At 42.1% G+C, this 19,306-nt stretch overlaps 1 protein-coding gene across 1 annotated transcript in view; it reads left to right on the top strand.

Moving 5' to 3' along the window:
- LOC126354117 (dipeptidase 1-like) overlaps positions 1-19,306 on the top strand; it is a 447,156-nt gene that overhangs the window by 111,126 nt on the left and 316,724 nt on the right. The window contains exon 2 of the mRNA XM_050003512.1: positions 12,179-12,431. Coding sequence (XP_049859469.1) covers positions 12,181-12,431 — 251 coding nt within the window. The 5' untranslated portion in view covers positions 12,179-12,180. The remainder of the gene's footprint in view (positions 1-12,178; positions 12,432-19,306) is intronic.

The following is a 19,306-nucleotide window of genomic DNA, read 5'->3' as shown; positions in this document are numbered from 1 at the left end:
TTTACCAAAGCCAGAGAAAAGTCATTTAGGGCCAGTGATACAGCTTTACGTGATCCAAGTTGGATTAGTCGCATCAAAAGGTCACAAAACTGTGGCAAGATATATAACAAAATTTGTCAGCAAATGGAGTAATTCAAATCGAAATGATAGATTATTACTATTCAGAGCATAAGATCGCTAGTTTTAGTGAATCTTACTTTTACAATGAAGATCTGTTCGGTTTTCAAAAAGAACACTGTTATTCAAAGGAGAAAAACATAGAGGCCACTGCGCTCACACATTCATATACTATGGTTCCTGTAATTAGTCTGGGTGGTCCATTGCTGCCTAATCTATATGTAAGTCTTCAAGAATCAACCGGACATTTTGGACCACGTGTCAAAAGGACAATATTCTGCTCAGACAATCTTGTTGTAGACGCATCGAAGTCTGGATAAATGAGAAACGAAAACGTCACATTTTTCAAGCGTCATGCTTTCCTTCCGTTCTACGGAGACAGATCTCTATTCGTTCGTTAGAAGCTATACTTCGAGTTCACTCTGATAAAGAAGAAGAGGTACACTTTAGGTCTAAGTATATTCCCGCTGTCATGCCCTAAATTCAATGGCAGTGGCCTCCATGCCCGAATTATGATGGCAGTGGTCCACACACAGTTTTTACAGTATGTGTGTGGATCATCTCCATTGTCGCCACATTAGCCCCTACTATAGTGTTTTCTGCAGCTCATAACCATAACTTGACCAAGAAACTCAATCAGGCACGTGCATTTGTTTCTGACTTAATTTCAGGTCAAATATACTAATCTTGAATAATGACCATCTAATTTTTATGGCCCATATTGCCGGATGTTTCAGTTTAGATACAGAATTGCTCATAAGTTCAATCATGACCATTTGTGTGCTAAGTCAGTAGGATGTTAATGCGTTGTAACCATAGCGAAGCAAGTGCTTAACAAATACGTCTTAAAAAAAATATTTTTGTTTCTAGACCTAGTCGTAATAATGGCGATGTTGGCTTTATGTTATCCTTCCCACTCCTAAGTTCCTTTTAGGCGATTAAATTTCACGCTTATGCACAAGAATTTTTCTAGATAGGCCATACCTTGTAAGCACATGATGTCTTCCTCATATCATGACGAATGAATACTTCATAAATGTTAAGACAGTCGATCTAAGTACGCTCTGTACAGGTTAACAAATATGCTCTTTTTCTCAGCTATACCATTTATTTCACTTTACTAGTAAATTCAAGGTCAGGAGTAAAGTTTACGTCTTGTCCCAACAAGTAACTAACTATTGTGTCTTCCTAGGCGGGCCTCATGATCCTACGGTTATTTTCAATACAGCACTCGTGGCTCCGCATCGCAGTCGCGAAGTGGGGCCGAGGTAGTGCCAGATAAGTTTTACTGTCTGACGATAATTTATGGATATGTAGTTTTAGCTTGACGATGTCCACTATGGACAAACGATAGATACGGTTATTCTGAAGAAGGTTGACTTATCCCGACCGAAACTTAGGTAAATTCTAGGAAAACGGTGCAACTGAGGCTGTTAATTACTATAATAATGACGCCATTTCACATCCGACCACAGCCGAAACACCATCATTGCCGCATACCGACATATATTTAAATTTATTTTTAAAGATGTTCCTGATATCCCAACCGATTCATTTAACTACCATTTTGTTCACAGAACTCTAAATATTGATTTAAGACGGAAAGAAATTCGAATTTTTGAAGCAGATTCACTAGCAAGTGACCTTAAAGCTAGTTCTTGAAATTTGAGCAAGTACGCTTTCACGTGATAGCGTTTATCTATTTTCTGTTTGATTTTTTGTTACTTATGGATTTTTATTTCTTTTTGAACTATGGTCTTGAGAATTTTTCTTACCTGAAATATTGATGACCTTACAGGATGTTAGTCTGTGGTTTCGCGGAGACTGGTAGAGACATATATTTCTGGTTGACCGGCAGCATCTTGCAGATGCAGTGAGCTGATAGTTGATCTGACATTGCTGTAAATTCCCCTAACTGGCGCAGCTGGGTCTTTTAGTAAGACTGACACCATATTACGTGGTAGCTAAGTTGATGACCACCATCTGGAGCTCAAGCTAAATGTAAGCCTCCAAAAAGACACGAACAGACCGTCAATCGCAGGGGTTGTTTAGTCATTTAGGGACAAATAAATAAAGGAAGACTTAAGAGAAAAAGGAATTCCTTTGGTGCAGAAATGTTTCTGTTCCACTTGTATATAATCCGAAACCGTTGATCTGCCATATTCCGACGTCATAATGATTTTGTAAAGTTTATCAATATAATATCAATTGAGAGGTTTTAGTTTCTGTGACAGTTTCTCGTTCTGCATCTGCTTTATTTAAGCGACGCCAGCTCATTCATTTAAACATGAACTTTTGAACAATAGTATCAGGAGGCACGCTGATATGCCCAGGAGTTGACATGACTTATTAAGCCGTCACAAAAATCTCCTGGCTTTTTCACTGGATTTTGACATCTAGAAAATTTCAAAAGTGAAATACGAACCATCTTGTTCATCTACGAGTATAAAGCGACCGTGAGCGTTAAGCCTTTCTGCAACATTTCTTCGCGAAATGGTTGCGCTCAAACTGGATGTTCTGGTAATAGAATATTAGACTGCATCCAATAAAATATCCATCAACGAATGTTAGATATCGGTGTAGGGTGTGGCGTACAGATATCTCGATGCTATTTACACACCGTTGATGAATTATTTCCTTTTGATAAATCTATTCTAGGATACAGTGATACCCCGAAAATCTGCTGTTCAATACCGATTGTAGGTGCCAACAGATGGAAAAAGTTTAAAGTTAGCACCACCAAGTGTGTTACAGAGGCTGTCCCAAGAGGAATGGTCAGTATCCAGGCATGTGACAGGAACAGTTATGTAAAGCAAAAAAAGTACAGTAAACAAGGACTCTAAAACAACACATATTGCATGTTGCATGCTTCATGTACGTTCGAATTTTATGGTCATTTGGAGAGTAAATCCATATTTCGAAGATGAGTGCATGAATTTCGACGTCAGAAAGAATACAAAATTGTTAAGGCTTTCGTGGCCACTTGTTGACAAACTGCCTATTGGCTTCTGTCTCGGGTTCTTCGGCCGACGTTCATCTGATGATTTTTCTGACGTTTCGCCAGCACGAGTGGCTGGCATTGTCAAAGCTTCACCCTCCACTGCCGGTGGTGAACTGGAGCCGTGCTCGCGGCCGCAGACTATATGTTCCTGGCGCGCCAACTGTCAAACCACCACCCGAACCAGCAAAGAGGCATGATTAGTACGCTCGTAACGAATATGTGAGCCGCAACACCTCAAACGAGAAATGCAACACCTGGAAACTGTTCTGAGGAGCAATTGGTACTCCACAAATGACATTAGAAGTGTAACAGAGCCAAACACTCGGCGAAGTAAGGAACCAGAAAAAGAAATGTCGGGTACGGCCGTTCTGCCATACATTCCCAGAGTGACTGACAGAATCGGCCGTATATTGCGCAAACATGGCGTAAAGACGATTTTCAAACCGACAAGGAAGATCAAAGAGTGTCTTGGATCGGCGAAGGAGAAAAGAGACCCACTTGCAATGTCGGGAATATACCGTATACCATGCACATGCGGAAAAGTGTATGTCGGAATGACTGGACGATCAATTAACAACAGGATCAAAGAGCATAAGCGACATTGCAGATTGGGGCAGGTGGAGAAATCGGCCGTGGCAGAGCACGCACTGAATGAGACCGACCACGTAATAAAATTCTGGCTGTAGAGAAGCACTATCACACGCGCTTGTTCAGAGAAGATGTAGAAATACAAAAACACGCGAACAGTTTCAACAAGAAAGAGGAAAGTCTTATGGTAAACGGATCCTGGCTTCCCGTACTGCAATGAACGATCGTCGCAGGTAGCAAGAGGAGAACCGCACCGGAAATGACCGCAGAGAAGCCCTCGGACGTTGGCGCGCCAGGTACATATAGTCTGCGGCCGCGAGCTCAGCTCCAGTTCACCACCGGCAATGGAAGGTGAAGCTTTGACAATGCCAGCCACTCGTGCTGGCGAAACGTCAGAAAAATCATTAGATGAACGTCGGCCGAAGTCCGAGACAGAAGCCAATATGCAGTTTATCAGAAAGAATGTTACATCTTTTTTCTGATCACAGTACATATACTGTAATAACTTGCATGGTAGCACCTATTATTGGTTCTTTTGCGTACGAATTACGCCAAAAGTGCGGAAAATGCATAAATCTGGAACACCACCTCTGAAGGTTTCGCTGTGTGGTGGTGCGACATTCAATGTGTGGTTTAGATGAGTAATAAAAGAGGGCGGAAATGATTTTTATGTTTATCTCTAGTCCAATTTTCTGTACGGATTCTGGAACTCTCGGAACCAAAGTGATGCAAAACATTTCTTTGACGTGTGTACATCATGTCAATAAATTTAAATAAAAAAGGCTCCTACTGTTGCTGAGTGATGCCGCCCCATTTTGTATATGATGAAGGGCAGGAGAGCAACTAAAATAATGTTTCCTATCCTAAAGCGCGTTGCATGTTTAGCCCACGCGCTACACCGTGTACCTTAAGCAACAGGCAACGTTAAAATATTACAAAATGAATATGCTGATAGCCTCCACAAACCGTCTAATTAGATGCACAAAATACAAACCTTTCATGATTCAGACAACATTTGTTAGTCATATAATGACTTTTTCCCTATTGAAGGTAGTTTTAAAAGAACCAGCTTGTGTTGTTACATTTAGATCTATACACCAGATTTAGCTATGCCGCCACAACTTATTCTAACCACATGGAGTACTTGTATAAATGCGGACGTTTTTACTGTGATAATTTTGATGAAGTTAAATCGGTAAGAGACCGTAAATCCGCGGAATTTTATTGAAATTAACATTTGTTTGTTTCAGGCTATCGAAAAGCGTTAAATTACTGGCCCCAAACCGTTTTTTATTTTTCGTTCGTGCGTCGAAACCGCAACGATGGAGGGGAAGATGGTTCAGATGGCTCTGAGCACTATGGGACTTAACTTCTGAGGTCATCAGTCCCCTAGAAGTTAGAACTACTTAAACCTAACTAACCTAAGGACATCACACACATCCATGCCCGAGGCAGGATTCGAACCTGCAACCGTAGCAGTCGAGCGGTATCAGACTGAAGCGCCTAGAGCCGCTCGGCCACGAATGGAAGATATTTTAAAATAGTTTTTCCCAACCTAAAGCTCGTTACGCGTTTAGGCCGTGAGTTATTTTGCGTAGCTTAAAGAACAGGCAACGCCTAAAATATGACGCAATGCCTCCACAAACAACAAAATAGACGCACATAATAGAAAGGCTTCAAAATTCTGACAGCATTTATTAAATTATCGGCTGACTGTTTTCCCTATTAAAGGTATTTTTGTAAGCCCTTACTCGTTCGCCGCGTTTACCGAAATCGCAGAAGTCTTAGGATACCTCCTAACACGGCGTCTGATCTTCTGTTGTCCGACATAGTACAACAATTCGACGCGGCATTGACTCAAGCCGCGTGCAGACATACTGAGCCACGCTGCCTCCATAGTCGTCCATAACTGCGAAAGTGTTGCCGGAGCAGGATTTTGTGCGCTAAATGACGTCTCGATTACGTCCCATAAATGTTCGATAGGACGCATGTCGGAGGATCTGGGTGGTCAAATCATTCACTTGAACTGTCCAGAATGTTCTTCAAGCCAGCCACGAATAATTTTGGCTAGGTTATAAGGCGTATTATCATCTACAAAAATTTCATCGTTGTTTGGCTACATGAACTCCATGTATGGCTGCATACTGGGCCAATGAAACTAGGCAATTCCATGTAAATATGGCCCACACCATTATGGAGCCACCACCAGTTCGTGCAGGGACTTGTTGATATCTTGAGTCCATGGCTTCGTGGGATCTGCGCCATTCTCGAACCCTACCATCGGTTCTTACCAACCGAAATCGGGACGCATCTGCCAGGTCACGGTTTACCAGTCGTCTACCGTTCAACGGACATGTTCACGAACCCACGAGAGGCACTGCAAGTGATGTCGTGTTGTTAGCAAAGATACTCGCATCGTCATATGCTGGCGTAGCCCAACAACGCAAAATTTTGCCTCACTGTTGTAACGGATATGTTCGTCGTACACATTGATTTCGGCGATTGTATCGCGCAGTGTTGTTTGTCTATAAGCACTGACAACTCTAAGCAAGCCGCTGCTCTCTGTCGCTAAGTGAAAGCGTTCGGCTACTACGTTGTCCGTGGTGAGAGGTAAGGCCTGAAATTTGGTATTCACAGTCTTGACATTGCGATCTCTGAATACTGAAGTCTCTAAAGATTTCCTAAGTGAAATGTCCCATGCATCTAGCTCCTACTACCATTCCGCGTTCAAAGTCTGTTAATTCCTGTAGTACGGCTACAATCACTTCTTTAATCTTTTCACACGAATCACCCGAGTACAAATGACAGCTCCGCCAATTCCCTGACCTTTTATACCTTGTGTAAGCGATACTACGGTCATCAGTATTTGTGTTTATTGCTATCCCATGACTTTTGTCACCTCAGTGTGGATATATACTGTCAGATTTAGCTTTGCCACCACAACATATTTTAAACAGATGTGGTACTTGCATTAAAGCAGCAATTTTTTGCCATAATTTTGACGTTAACATCTGTTTGCTTCGAGTTATTGAAAAGCGTTAAGTTATTGACCCCTAATAATTATTTTTCCGGTTATGAGTCGTAGATACTTTCGAGAACACTAAAGCAGTTACAAGCAGTTACATTATACACGAGGAAGTGAAATCCACCAAAACTGATTCGCAGCAAGACATGATTTACATCAAATCATATCTTTCGCATTTGGGTGGGGCAATAATGAAGGCAGAAGCTACAGACAAATGATGGAATCTCTGAGCATTATTAAAGAGCCGAGTAAGGCCCCCACAATAGAGTTAATGAGATATCATAAAAATTGTAAGAGTCATCGAAAATTGGGACGTCTGGCATCACTAAGTAAAGGTGAAAGCCGATATTAAAATGTAGCTATTTTGCCTGTAGAATACGATACAGCTGCTAAATTTGACTTCTATGACACAGTCATTGAGTTTGCTTGATTCAAAGTAAGAAAAAGCAATGTAAAATTACAATGAAAACCCGAAGGAGGATGTCTTTCCAATTCTTAATTACAACGCTTTATCTTTTATCGATAAGTAATAGTTTATGCACTATTAATAATTTCTGATGTCAAATTAAATCTCATATTTATTATACATCTTGTTAAAACCAGCTTACAGTAGCTGCCATAAAGAATGAATGATTTGGATTTTCCTTAAATTTTTAGTAAGTGTATGCAAAATGTGGTTTATTTACCACAGTTGTAGATTTAATATGTTGTGCACAACATTTTTCATCAATTTTCATCAATTCATTTAAGAATTTTTTTATCAATAATGCTTAAATTTTCTTGAATGCACTTTTTTGAGTCATAACACAGGCCAATGATGGAAAAATATTTTTGCTGAAAATACCTTATTCTTATGTTTTTTAGGGTATGAAATCAAAATATGATACTTAAAAAACTGTATCACCCACCATTTCTTCAAATTTCACAGTTAAATGTATTAATTTAAGCGATTTTTTGAAGAATTTAACAGCTTTTCTACAGTTAAAATAATTTAAAAAGGAGGTGTAATGAATGTAGATGACGTTGGTAGCACTGCTGAAAAACATTTGCTGGAAAAAAGATCGATTTTTGTGTTAACAGATGGTGTTTTGTTTACTGTCAACTTAACTTCACTTTCCTGTTTCCTGTACATGTCTAATCGTGGTTGCAAAAACTCTGCAGACAGCTTATGTTATATTTGTGATGAATTTGTGATTAAAACCACCAAAGAAACATTACAGACTTTTTGAGAAAGGTTTACCTATCATACTTTGGATCTAAACATGGTTAACAAATCTTGGGCGCCACATAAGGTATGTTATTTGTGTGTTGAAAATCTGAGAAAATGGTCCAAAAAGGAGAAAAAAGCCTTTAGGTTTGCTGTTCTTATGATATGGAGGGAACCAAGAAATCTTTCCGAAGATTGCTACTTTACGAGGGTTGATATTACTGGTCATAATTCGAAAAACAAGAAGGTAATAAGCTACCATAACCTTCTATCCGCCATCCGACCAGTAGGCCTTGGTGTAGATTTGCCAGTTCCTGAACTACTAGATGATTTAACTTCTATTCCAACAGAAGAACTTTGGGATCTATAATGTGATTTAGATGAAGCAGATGATGATTAATTCCATTGTAATACAGAAAGTTTAGAGCCGAAATTGTTTGCTCAGACCGAGCTTAACGATTTGGTTAGGGATCTGGGCTTAACGAAAGAAAAAGCTGAATTGTTTGGCTCTGGATTAAAAGACAGGAACTTTTTGGCAGTTGGTACCAGCATATACACATATGGAAAGAGAGAGCAGCAATTTTCCAAGTTTTTTCAACAAGAAGGTGATTTAGTGTACTGCTCAGACATTCCTGCTCTAATGAATGAGTTTGGTATTGCATAAAAAAAGGTAGACAGTAGTCTGTTTATTGATTCATCCAAAACTAGTTTAAAGGCTGTTTTATGACATAATGGTAACATGTATGCATCTATACCTGTTGGAAATTCTGTACATTTGAAATAGTGCTAAATAAAATAGGCTATTCTGTTCATGGTTGGATGATATGTGGCGAACTAAAAGTAACATGCATGCTTCTTGGTCAGCAAGGTGGCTTTACCAAAATTCCGTGTTTCATGTGTGAATGGGGCAGTAGAACTAGGGATCAGCACTGGTGCTGAAAGAACTGGCCTGTGAGGGAGTCTTTAAAACCTGGTGAGAGAACATTTTACGAAAAAACCTTGTAGATCCAAAACCGTACTCCTACCATCTGTACATATGAAGTAAGGCCTAATGAAACAGTTGGTAAAGGCTTTGCCTGCAAATGAACCATGTTTTAAGTATATTTGCCAAACGTTTACACACCTTTCAGAAGCTAAACTAAAAGAAGTCAACTTTGTCGGACATGACATTAGAAAACTGATGTTTGATGTTAATTTTGAATCCAAAATGACCTTAAATGAGAAATAAGCATGGGTATCATTCAAGCAAGTCGTTATAAAGTTCTCAGGACATGAAAAAGACCCAGAATATGTTTCTATTATAGCTACAGTGTTAAAGAAGTTTAAAACTTTAAGATGTTTAATGAGCCTTAAAATTCAATTTTTGAACAGTCACCTTGATAACTTCCCGGACAATATGGGAGATGTTAGTGAGGAGCAAGGGCAGCGTTTTTACTAAGACATTAAAGTGATGGAGAAAACGCTACCAAGGCTGATGGAACACCAACATGATGGGGAACTACTGCTGGTCACTTCAACTAGAAGTTCAGCAAGCGACTCATTGTAGGAGCTTCAAAGAAAAAAGAGAAAGAAAATACAAACTAATTCCAGCTGACAAGTGAAATCTCTATTAACACATATCATTGTTTTAAGTAGCTTACTGTAAATACAAATCATGCTTATGTTGTAAAAAAGCGTTTCATTAATTTCCCCGTTTACTGTATAGCATAGGATTTTTTATACTATATAGTGAAAAGTACATTGCTCTAAAGCTATGCGTGCTACAGAAGAAACTAAAGCTACAATTGGATTCAGCTCACAAAAAACTATAAAGATCAGCTATCAAAGTAAAAAAAAAAGTTTTTCAGAAATTACCTTTCGTTGGCCTGTATAATTCATATAACTGGTTTGATGTGGCCTGTCATGAGTTCCCTCTCGTGCAAACCTCTTCATCTCAGAGTGGCACTAATACTCAGCATGCTCAGTTATTGGAGTGATTTTTGCAATCTATCTCTTCCTCTAAGTTCTTTACCGCCGACTCTCCTTGCAATACCGCGGAAGTTATTCCCTGCTGTCATAACACATGTCCTGTCACCATTCTTCTTCTTCACTTTTTTATATGATTCCTTCTACGCCGTTCTGCGGATCGACCTTCTCATGCCTTACCTTAATTGTCCTCCTAATTTTTGACATGCTTCGATTGTACCACATCTCAAAAGCTTCGATTATTTTATTTTCTTGTTTTACCACGTCCATAATTCGCTAGAATAGAAAGCTGTATCGCAAAAGTTCATTCCCAAAAATTGTTCCTCAAACTAATGCTGATGTTTGATACCAGCAGACTTGTGTTGGTCAGGAATGCCCTCCTTGCCTGTGCTAGTCTGCTTTTTATATCGTCCTTGTTTTGTTGGCAATACGTTGTTTTACTTCCAAGGTAGCTGAATCCTTCATTTCATCTACTTTGAGGTTCAGAATGTCTTAAAGTATTTTAATTTGTTCTGAAACCCTGTAGAAAAGTACTTTTCTAGGAGGGGGGGGGGGGGGGCGATGGATTGTAGGGAGTTGGAGGGAATGGAAGCAATGGAAGGCCCTCTGAGTCTCAATAAATATGTCCTTCCTGGATGGGAATATACACTACTGGCAACTAAAATTGATACACCACGAAGATGACGTGCTACAGACGCGAAATTTAAGCATCAGGAAGAAGATGCTGTGATATGCAAATCATTAGGTTTTCAGAGCATTCACACAAGGTTTCCAACCGATTTCTCATAAACAAACAGCCGCTGACCGGCGTTGCTTCGGGAAACGTTGTTGTGATGCCTCGAGTAAGGAGAAGAATGCGTACCATCACGTTTCCGACTTTGATAAAGGTCTGATTGTAGCCTATCGCGTTCGCGGTTTATCGTATCGCGACATTGCTGCTCGCGTCGGTCGAGACCAATGACTGTTAGCAGAATATGGAATTGGTGGGTGCAGGATCCCAAAGGGCCTCGTATCACTAGCAGTCGAGATGTCAGGCATCTTATCCGCATGGCTGTAACGGACCGTGCAGCCACATCTAGATCCCTGAGTCAACAGATGGGAACGTTTGCAAGAGAAGAACCACCTGCATGAACAGTTCGACGACGTTTGCAGCAGCAGAGACTATCAGCTCTTAGACCATGGCTGCGGTTACCCTTGACGCTGCAAATCAGACGGGAGCGCCTGCGATGGTGTACCCAACGACGAACCTGGGTGCACGAATGGCAAAACGTCATTTTTTGGGAAGAATCCAGGTTCTGATTACAGCATCATGATAGTCGCATCCGTGTTTGGCGACATCGCGGTGAACGCATATTGGTAGCGTGTAGTCGTCTTTGCCATACTGGCGTATCACCCGGTGTGATGGTATGGGGTGCCATTGGTTACACGTCTCGGTCACCTCTTGTTCGCATTGACGGCACTTTGAACAGTGGACGTTACATTTCAGATGTCTTACGGCCTGTGGCACTACCCTTCATTCGATCCCTGAGAAATCCTACATTTCAGCAGGATAATGCACGACCGCATGTTGCAGGTCCTGTACGGACCTTTCTGGATACAGAAAGTGTTCGACTGGTGCCCTGGCCAGTACATTCTCCAGATCTCTCACCAATTCGAAACGTCTTGTCAATGGTGGCCCAGCAACAGGCTCGTCACAATACGCCAGTCACTACTCTTGATAAACTGTGGTATCTTGTTGAAGCTGCATAGGCAGCTGTACCTGTACACGCCATCCAAGCTCTGTTTGACTCAATGCCCCGGCCGATCAAGGTCGTTGTTAAAGCCAGAGGTGGTTGTTCAGGATACTGGTTTCTCAAGACCTATGCACCAAATTGCGTGAAAATGTAATCACAAATCAGTTCTGGTATAACATATTTGTCCAATGAATACCCGTTTGTCATGTGCATTTCTTCTTGGTGTAATGTTGTGTGGCCAGTTGTGTACGTATTGTAAGCGTGCAGGTTTGTGAGGCACGGACGACGACATATAGAAGTTTGAGTCTGGTTGTGAGTCGTGCACAGGTAGCCAAAGTGGTTAAGGACGACCGTTCGTGTAAATCAGAAATCCGGGTTTGAGCCCTGGTCCGGCAGAAATTTTCATCGTCGTCATTCCAATATACAGTTTACGGGTGTTCATATTCGCAACTACGAGTACATCTCCCAGAGGGGAAGCAGTTTTGCAGGGGCACAGGATAAGAGCAGTATAAACTCTACAAAACTCATCGTTGCCTACACAGGGATGCGGCTGAGGCGGCCCACCACGGAGGTGCCGCTGGCGCTGGTTCTGGTGCTGGCGGTGTCGCTGCTGGCCACGGGCGCCGGGCACAGCGTGCCGGTTGTCCCCAGCGCCGCTACGCCCGCTGAGCGGGTGGCCAGCAGCGACGAGGTGGCGGGCGAGGAGGTGGCGGGGGTGGAGGAGGCCATCACGACCGACGCGCAGCGCCGCCAGCTGGTGCGCGACGCCCTCGCAGAGACGCCGCTCATCGACGGGTGCGTAACTCCCACTGCAGCAGCCAGCAACTGAGCTCGCCGGGCGTAGTATTAGTGACACCCTTAAACGAGCAGACTGGTCGATTTGGAGTGGTGCAGAGATTCCCACCTAGTCTCTTCTATATATGGAAACAGGGCCTCTTCTTGCTCCGATTCAGTACTGCATCATACACAGCCCAATTACATTAACGTGACCAACGCTCGACGTTAAAGTGCAGTAACCGCTCACAAATGGTAGGTGGTAGCACTCGTGGTGTGAGATATATAAATTGTGTCGGGGAGATGCGGAAAACGGTGCAGTCGCTGTCACAATGTGGAAATGGATCGATTTACCTCGCAAGAATGGAAGCATTCCCGAAACAGCTAAGAATGTTAACCGTCTCGTGCCGCCGTGGTTATATTATACTGTACATGGCACATAATGGTGCGAACTATAACTGACACTGAGGCAAATGTGCGGCACCAGGGTATATTTTTTTTATTTTATATTTACACGTCAAGTTCCGTAAGAAAAAATTGAGGTGCAAATCTCCAAGATCATGGAACGTGTCAGAACATGAATAAATGTTCATGAACCTGAAAAAAAGTCAGTCCATAAGTTTAACCCTTCATTACACACTTTCTTTAGAAGTTAAAATTTTTTTTTTTGTATTTCAAACTGTTCAAGGATGTCAGGAAAAATGTTGAAAAAATAAGACGATTTTCATTCATAATTAATACTGTACACATGCAAACGAAATTGATTTATATACTACTCACATATTTATTAGCAGAAGTACGAGATGAACGGAGCAGAATACTCTCCAAAGGTTGTAGAAGCACTAGAATTTTTTTGCATTCACGTGTTCTTCCATTCAACTACTAACAATCACCGTCGAAAGAGAGCAATGTCAGCCTGACTTACAATGCCACTTGCAGCAACACACATTGCCGCGTCATACACTGAGTAGAGCATTCTAGTGGCAGAATCTTATCAGTTACCGCCATAATACAACATAGCACATCACCAAAGCACTTTCAAGCGTCAAACTTCATGAACAACGGCGAGAAGAGTTGAAACTATGCTTTGCACATATGCAAAGCAACGCAGTGAAGGGTTAAGTAAACGCTATCATCAACACGATAAGAATCAGCTTAATTTTTCAAGGAACTCCTTGAAAGCGCGTGAATTACTGCTAAGACTTTTGAATTCGAGGTCAAGTATTGAAAATGGATGCAGCAATGTACTGCACACCTTTTTGCACAAAAGTTAAGCAAGTCCGATCCAAATGTAGGTTTGATTTCTGCTGAGTATTAACCAAGTGAAAGCTGCTTATTGTTGGGAATAAACTAATATTGGTAACAAGAAACTGCAACAAGGAATATACATATTGAGAGGCCAATGTCAAAATATCCTGACTCGTGAACAGAAGTCGACAAGAGTTTCGTGAACTCACGCCATTTATTGTCCGAACCGCCCGTTTCTGAGCCAAAAATATCCTTTTAGAATGGGAAGAGTTACCCTAAAATATAATACCATTCGACATACGCGAATGAAAATAAGCAAAGTAGACTAATTTTCGTGTCGAACGATCACTCACTTCTGATAGCGTTCGAATAGTAATAGTGGCAGTATTGAGTCTTTGGACAAGATCCTGAATGTGGGTTTTCCACAACAGCTTACTATCTATCTGAACACTTAAAACTTTAAATTGTTCAGTTTCCCTAATAATATGCCCGTTCTGTGAAATTAAAACGTCCGGTTTTGTTGAATTGTGTGTTAGAAACTGTAAAATATTGTTTTTACTGTGATTTAGCGTTAGTTTATTTTCTACAAGTCATGAACTGAGGTCGTGTACTTCACTGTTTGAAATGGAGCCAATGTTTCACACAACATCCTTTATCACCAATCATCAGCAAACAGAAATATTTTAGAGTTACCTGTAATACTAGAGGGCATATCATTCATATAAATAAGGAACAGAACTGCCCCCAACTCTGATCCCTGGGGCACCCCCACTTGGCGGTACCCCACTAAAGTAAGAGTTGAACCAATTGTGAGCTACTCCCCGTATTCCGTAATGGTCCAACTTCTGGAGCAATATTTTGTGATCAACACAATCAAATGCTTTAATTAGATCCAAAAATATGCCAAGCGTTCGAAACCTTTTGTTTGGCTCATCCAGTACCTCACAGAGAAAAGAGAATATAGCATTTTTCAGTTGTTAAACAACTTCTAAAGCCTAACTGTACATTTGATAGCAAATCGTGCACAGCCTTTTCAATAACTTTTGCAAACACTCATGGCATAGAAATAGGTCTAAAATTATCTACATTGTCCCTTTCTCCTTTTTTACAAAGCGGCTTTACTACTGAGTACTTTCATCGCTCAGGAAACTGACCATTACTGAAGGAAAAATTACAAATATGGCTAAATACGGGGCTAACATGTGCAGCAAAGTTCTTTAATATTCTGCTAGACACTCCATCATAACCACGAGAGTCCTTGGTCTTCAGTGATTTAATTATTGACTCAATCTCCCTCTTGTCTGTATCACAGGGGAGTATTTCAGACATAAATCTCGGAAAGGCATTTGCCAAGAAAGTTATATGATTATATGCAACTGTTGAGCAACTGACCACCCAGATGAGCCAAGGGATTACCAACAGTGTCCCCTCAACAATTATTCTGCGAACGTCACTGCGTATGAGCCTCTAAAGCAGACACCTGTTCCATACAATCATGCCGAATGGTGTTCATTGACGAAGAAGGCTGCAATTTGCACCCCAATACAGCAACAGGACGACCACTGAATATCAACAAGTGGCCTTAAGAGATGAATCACACTGTGTGCTCCGTCGGACCAAGGCAGTTGGCGTATACTGTGTGAAATGTCTGAAATCACCCTGCAAAAATCATGAGCTGGATCCTCCCCGGAGGAAGAAGCGCTTTCGTCTGAGGTATGTTTTCGTGACATTTCCTAGTTGATCTCGTGTCTTTCTGGAAGCCGCAGTTGAGCAAAACAAATGTGTATCCTTGGTGACCATGTCCACTCCTACATGCAGGTTGTTTTTCTCGACATAATGGCATCTACCAGAAAGACAATGCAACCTGTGGCATAGCTCACAGTGTATGTGCATTGTTTGAAGAGTACCAGGGTAAGTTTACCGTACTCCTCAGGCGACCAAACTCCCGGGATTAAAATTCAGTCTAGAATCTAGGGGACCATTTCGATCGGGATTTTCGCGACATCGGTCTTCAGCCTACAAACCTAGCTCAGTTGGCCACGGCGCTGGATTTGGCATGGCTACACATACCTTTTCGTACCTCACTGACTCTCTTCTGCAGGTCTCGCTGTGATCCGCGCTGCAAAACGTGGTTATTTAGGCTTTCGAAAGGTCTCGGGAGCGAAGTCAACGTTCTATCATATCACACAGGTGTTTCATTGAGTTTAGGTAGGAACTCTTGGCAAGCCAACTCTTGGCAAACTTGGGAAGATAGTTTATTTGAGGAATATTATTGCCTGCCGACCGCGGTGGCCGAGCTGTTTTAGGCGTTTCGGTCCGGAACCGCGATCGCTCGGGACCTTTGCCTTTCGCGGGCAAATGCTCTACCAACTGAGCTACCCAAGCACGACTCACTCCCCGTCCTCACAACTTTACTTCTGCCAGTACCTCGTCTCCTACGTTCCAAACTTTACAGAAGCTCTACTGTGAACCTTACACAACTAGCACTCCTGAAAGAAAGGATATTGCGGAGACATGGCTTAGCCACAGCCTGGGGGATGTTTCCAGAATGAGATTTTCACTCTGCAAGGTTCGCAGGAGAGCTTCTGTAAAGTTTGGAACGTGGGATACGAGGTACTGGCAGAAGTAAAGTTGTGAGGACGGGGCGTGAGTCGTGCTTGGGTAGCTCAGTTGGTAGAGCACTTGCCCGGGAAAGGAAAAGGTCCCGAGTTCGAGTCTCGGTCCGGCACACTGTTTTATCCTGCCAGGAAGTTTAATGTTATTGAATGTTTGTGGTCAACTCTGAAGAAAAGGGTGAGTGATCGCTATCCACCTCCCTCACCATTACCTTAACTTGCGTATATTTTGGAGGAAGAAGGATTCCCTTGAACATCATACAGGTCCTGTAGTTGTACATTCCGAGATGTATGGAAGCTGTTTTAATTACCAACGTTTGTACTATACCATATTAGACACGTTGATGTGTTGCGTTTCTGTTGTTTCCATATTTTTGTCCACACGCTGTATATTCGATTGGGGACAGATCTGGGAATCTTTCTGACCATGAGAGCATCTCTACGAAACGACGACAGTTGATAGAGACACGTGCCGAATGATGCCAAGCATTGTGCCGTTGAAAAATTGCACCACAATATTTTCACAAGAGAGATGACACACGAGGAAGTAGAATGTTCTTTAGGTACCATGGTGCCGTCAGATTTCCGTCAGTGATAACTAGCAAAGATCTGCAGTAACACCCAATGGCTCCTCAAAAGCATGACGCCATGAGTAAGACAGCTGCGCCTCTCTAAAACACTGAAAGAATGGCACGTCTGCCCAGGTCGCCACCACATACGCCAGCTATGGTCATATGGGTTAGTGGGAAACCGCGAATTCACCGTTGAACACAACACGACGCCGCTCACAATCCGTCAATGTCTCCTAAGTCATCCGTCGATGGCACCACTCCAAAAATACCCGTTTTTGTCGTGGTGTTATCGACAGTCCACGTATGGGGCGGTAATTTCCTACTCCAGCAGCTGCTAGCCTCTGCCCAGCGTTGCAGCGTGGACGCAGAACTGGTAGGGAGTCCATTGCTCGTTCTCCGACTACGCTCATTTATGTGAAGAAGTTACGATATGCTTCGTGCATAATAAGGCGATCCTGTCTTCTTGTGGTCAGACTTTGTCGACCGGGAACCTGATTACGAGTATTTCTGTCCACGCTTTCCCATGCAGTCCATCGTGTCATTTTCATATTAGAACGCTCCACATATATGGATACTGCTCAAGTCGACTAGCTGGTGAAATGGAGGCCTACAATGAAACCGCTTTCAAACTTGGTCAGAGGCTGAGTTCGACTCACACGGGTACGTGGCATCGTCGTGTCCTTTACAGTAGTCATTCAACATATGAATCATTTCACGCCTCTTAGTTTATAAACCCTCCCCCCATGAACCATGGACCTTGCCGTTGGTGGGGAGGCTTGCGTGCCTCAGCGATACAGATGGACGTACCGTAGGTGCAACCACAACGGAGGGGTATCTGTTGAGAGGCCAGACAAACGTGTGGTTCCTGAAGAGGGGCAGCAGCCTTTTCAGTAGTTGCAGGGGCAACAGTGTGGATGATTGACTGATCTGGCCTTGCAACATTAACCAAAACGGCCTTGCTGTGCTGGTACTGCGAACGGCTGAAAGCAAGGGGAAACTACAGCCGTAATTTTTCCCGAGGACATGCAGCTTTACTGTATGATTAAATGATGATGGCATCCTCTTGGGTAAAATATTCCGGAGGTAAAATAGTCCCCCATTCGGATCTCCGGGCGGGGACTACTCAGGAGGATGTCGTTATCAGGAGAAAGAAAACTGGCGTTCTACGGATCGGAGCGTGGAATGTCAGATCCCTTAATCGGGCAGGTAGGTTAGAAAATTTAAAAAGGGAAATGGATAGGTTAAAGTTAAATATAGTGGGAATTAGTGAAGTTCGGTGGCAGGAGGAACAAGACTTCTGGTCAGGTGACTACAGGGTTATAAACACAAAATCACATAGGAGTAATGCAGGAGTAGGTTTAATAATGAATAGGAAAATAGGAATGCGGGTAAGCTACTACAAACAGCATAGTGAACGCATTATTGTGGCCAAGATAGATACGAAGCTCACACCTACTACAGTAGTACAAGTTTATATGCCAACTAGCTCTGCAGATGATGAAGAAATTGAAGAAATGTACGATGAAATAAAAGAAATTATTCAGATAGTGAAGGGAGACGAAAATTTAATAGTAATGGGTGACTGGAATTCGAGTGTAGGAAAAGGGAGAGAAGGAAACATAGTAGGTGAATATGGATTGGGGCTAAGAAATGAAAGAGGAAGCCGCCTAGTAGAATTTTGCACAGAGCACAACTTAATCATAGCTAACACTTGGTTTAAGAATCATGAAAGAAGGTTGTATACGTGGAAGAACCCTGGAGATACTAAAAGGTATCAGATAGATTATATAATGGTAAGACAGAGATTTAGGAACCAGGTTTTCAGTTGTAAGACATTTCCAGGGGCAGATGTGGACTCTGACCACAATCTATTGGTTATGACCTGTAGATTAAAACTGAAGAAACTGCAAAAATGTGGGAAATTAAGGAGATGGGACCTGGATAAACTGAAAGAACCAGAGGTTGTACAGAGTTTCAGGGAGAGCATAAGGGAACAATTGACAGGAATAGGGGAAAGAAATACAGTAGAAGAAGAATGGGTAGCTCTGAGGGATGTAGTAGTGAAGGCAGCAGAGGATAAAGTAGGTACAAAGACGAGGGCTGCTAGAAATCCTTGGGTAACAGAAGAAATATTGAATTTAATTGATGAAAGGAGAAAATATAAAAATGCAGTAAATGAAGTAGGCAAAAAGGAATACAAACGTCTCAAAAATGAGATCGACAGGAAGTGCAAAATGGCTAAACAGGGATGGCTAGAGGACAAATGTAAGGATGTAGAAGCTTATCTCACTAGGGGTAAGATAGATACTGCCTACAGGAAAATTAAAGAGACCTTTGGGGAGAAGAGAACCACGTGTATGAATATCAAGAGCTCAGATGGCAGCCCAGTTCTAAACAAAGAAGGGAAGGCAGAAAGGTGGAAGGAGTATATAGAAGGTTTATACAAGGGCGATGTACTTGA

This window comes from Schistocerca gregaria, chromosome 3 (genome assembly GCF_023897955.1).
Source record: "Schistocerca gregaria isolate iqSchGreg1 chromosome 3, iqSchGreg1.2, whole genome shotgun sequence".
In the NCBI taxonomy this organism is placed as follows: Eukaryota; Metazoa; Arthropoda; class Insecta; order Orthoptera; family Acrididae; genus Schistocerca; species Schistocerca gregaria.
The sequence above is the reverse complement of the archived record's forward strand: the minus strand, read 5'-3'. Positions and strand labels throughout refer to the sequence as shown.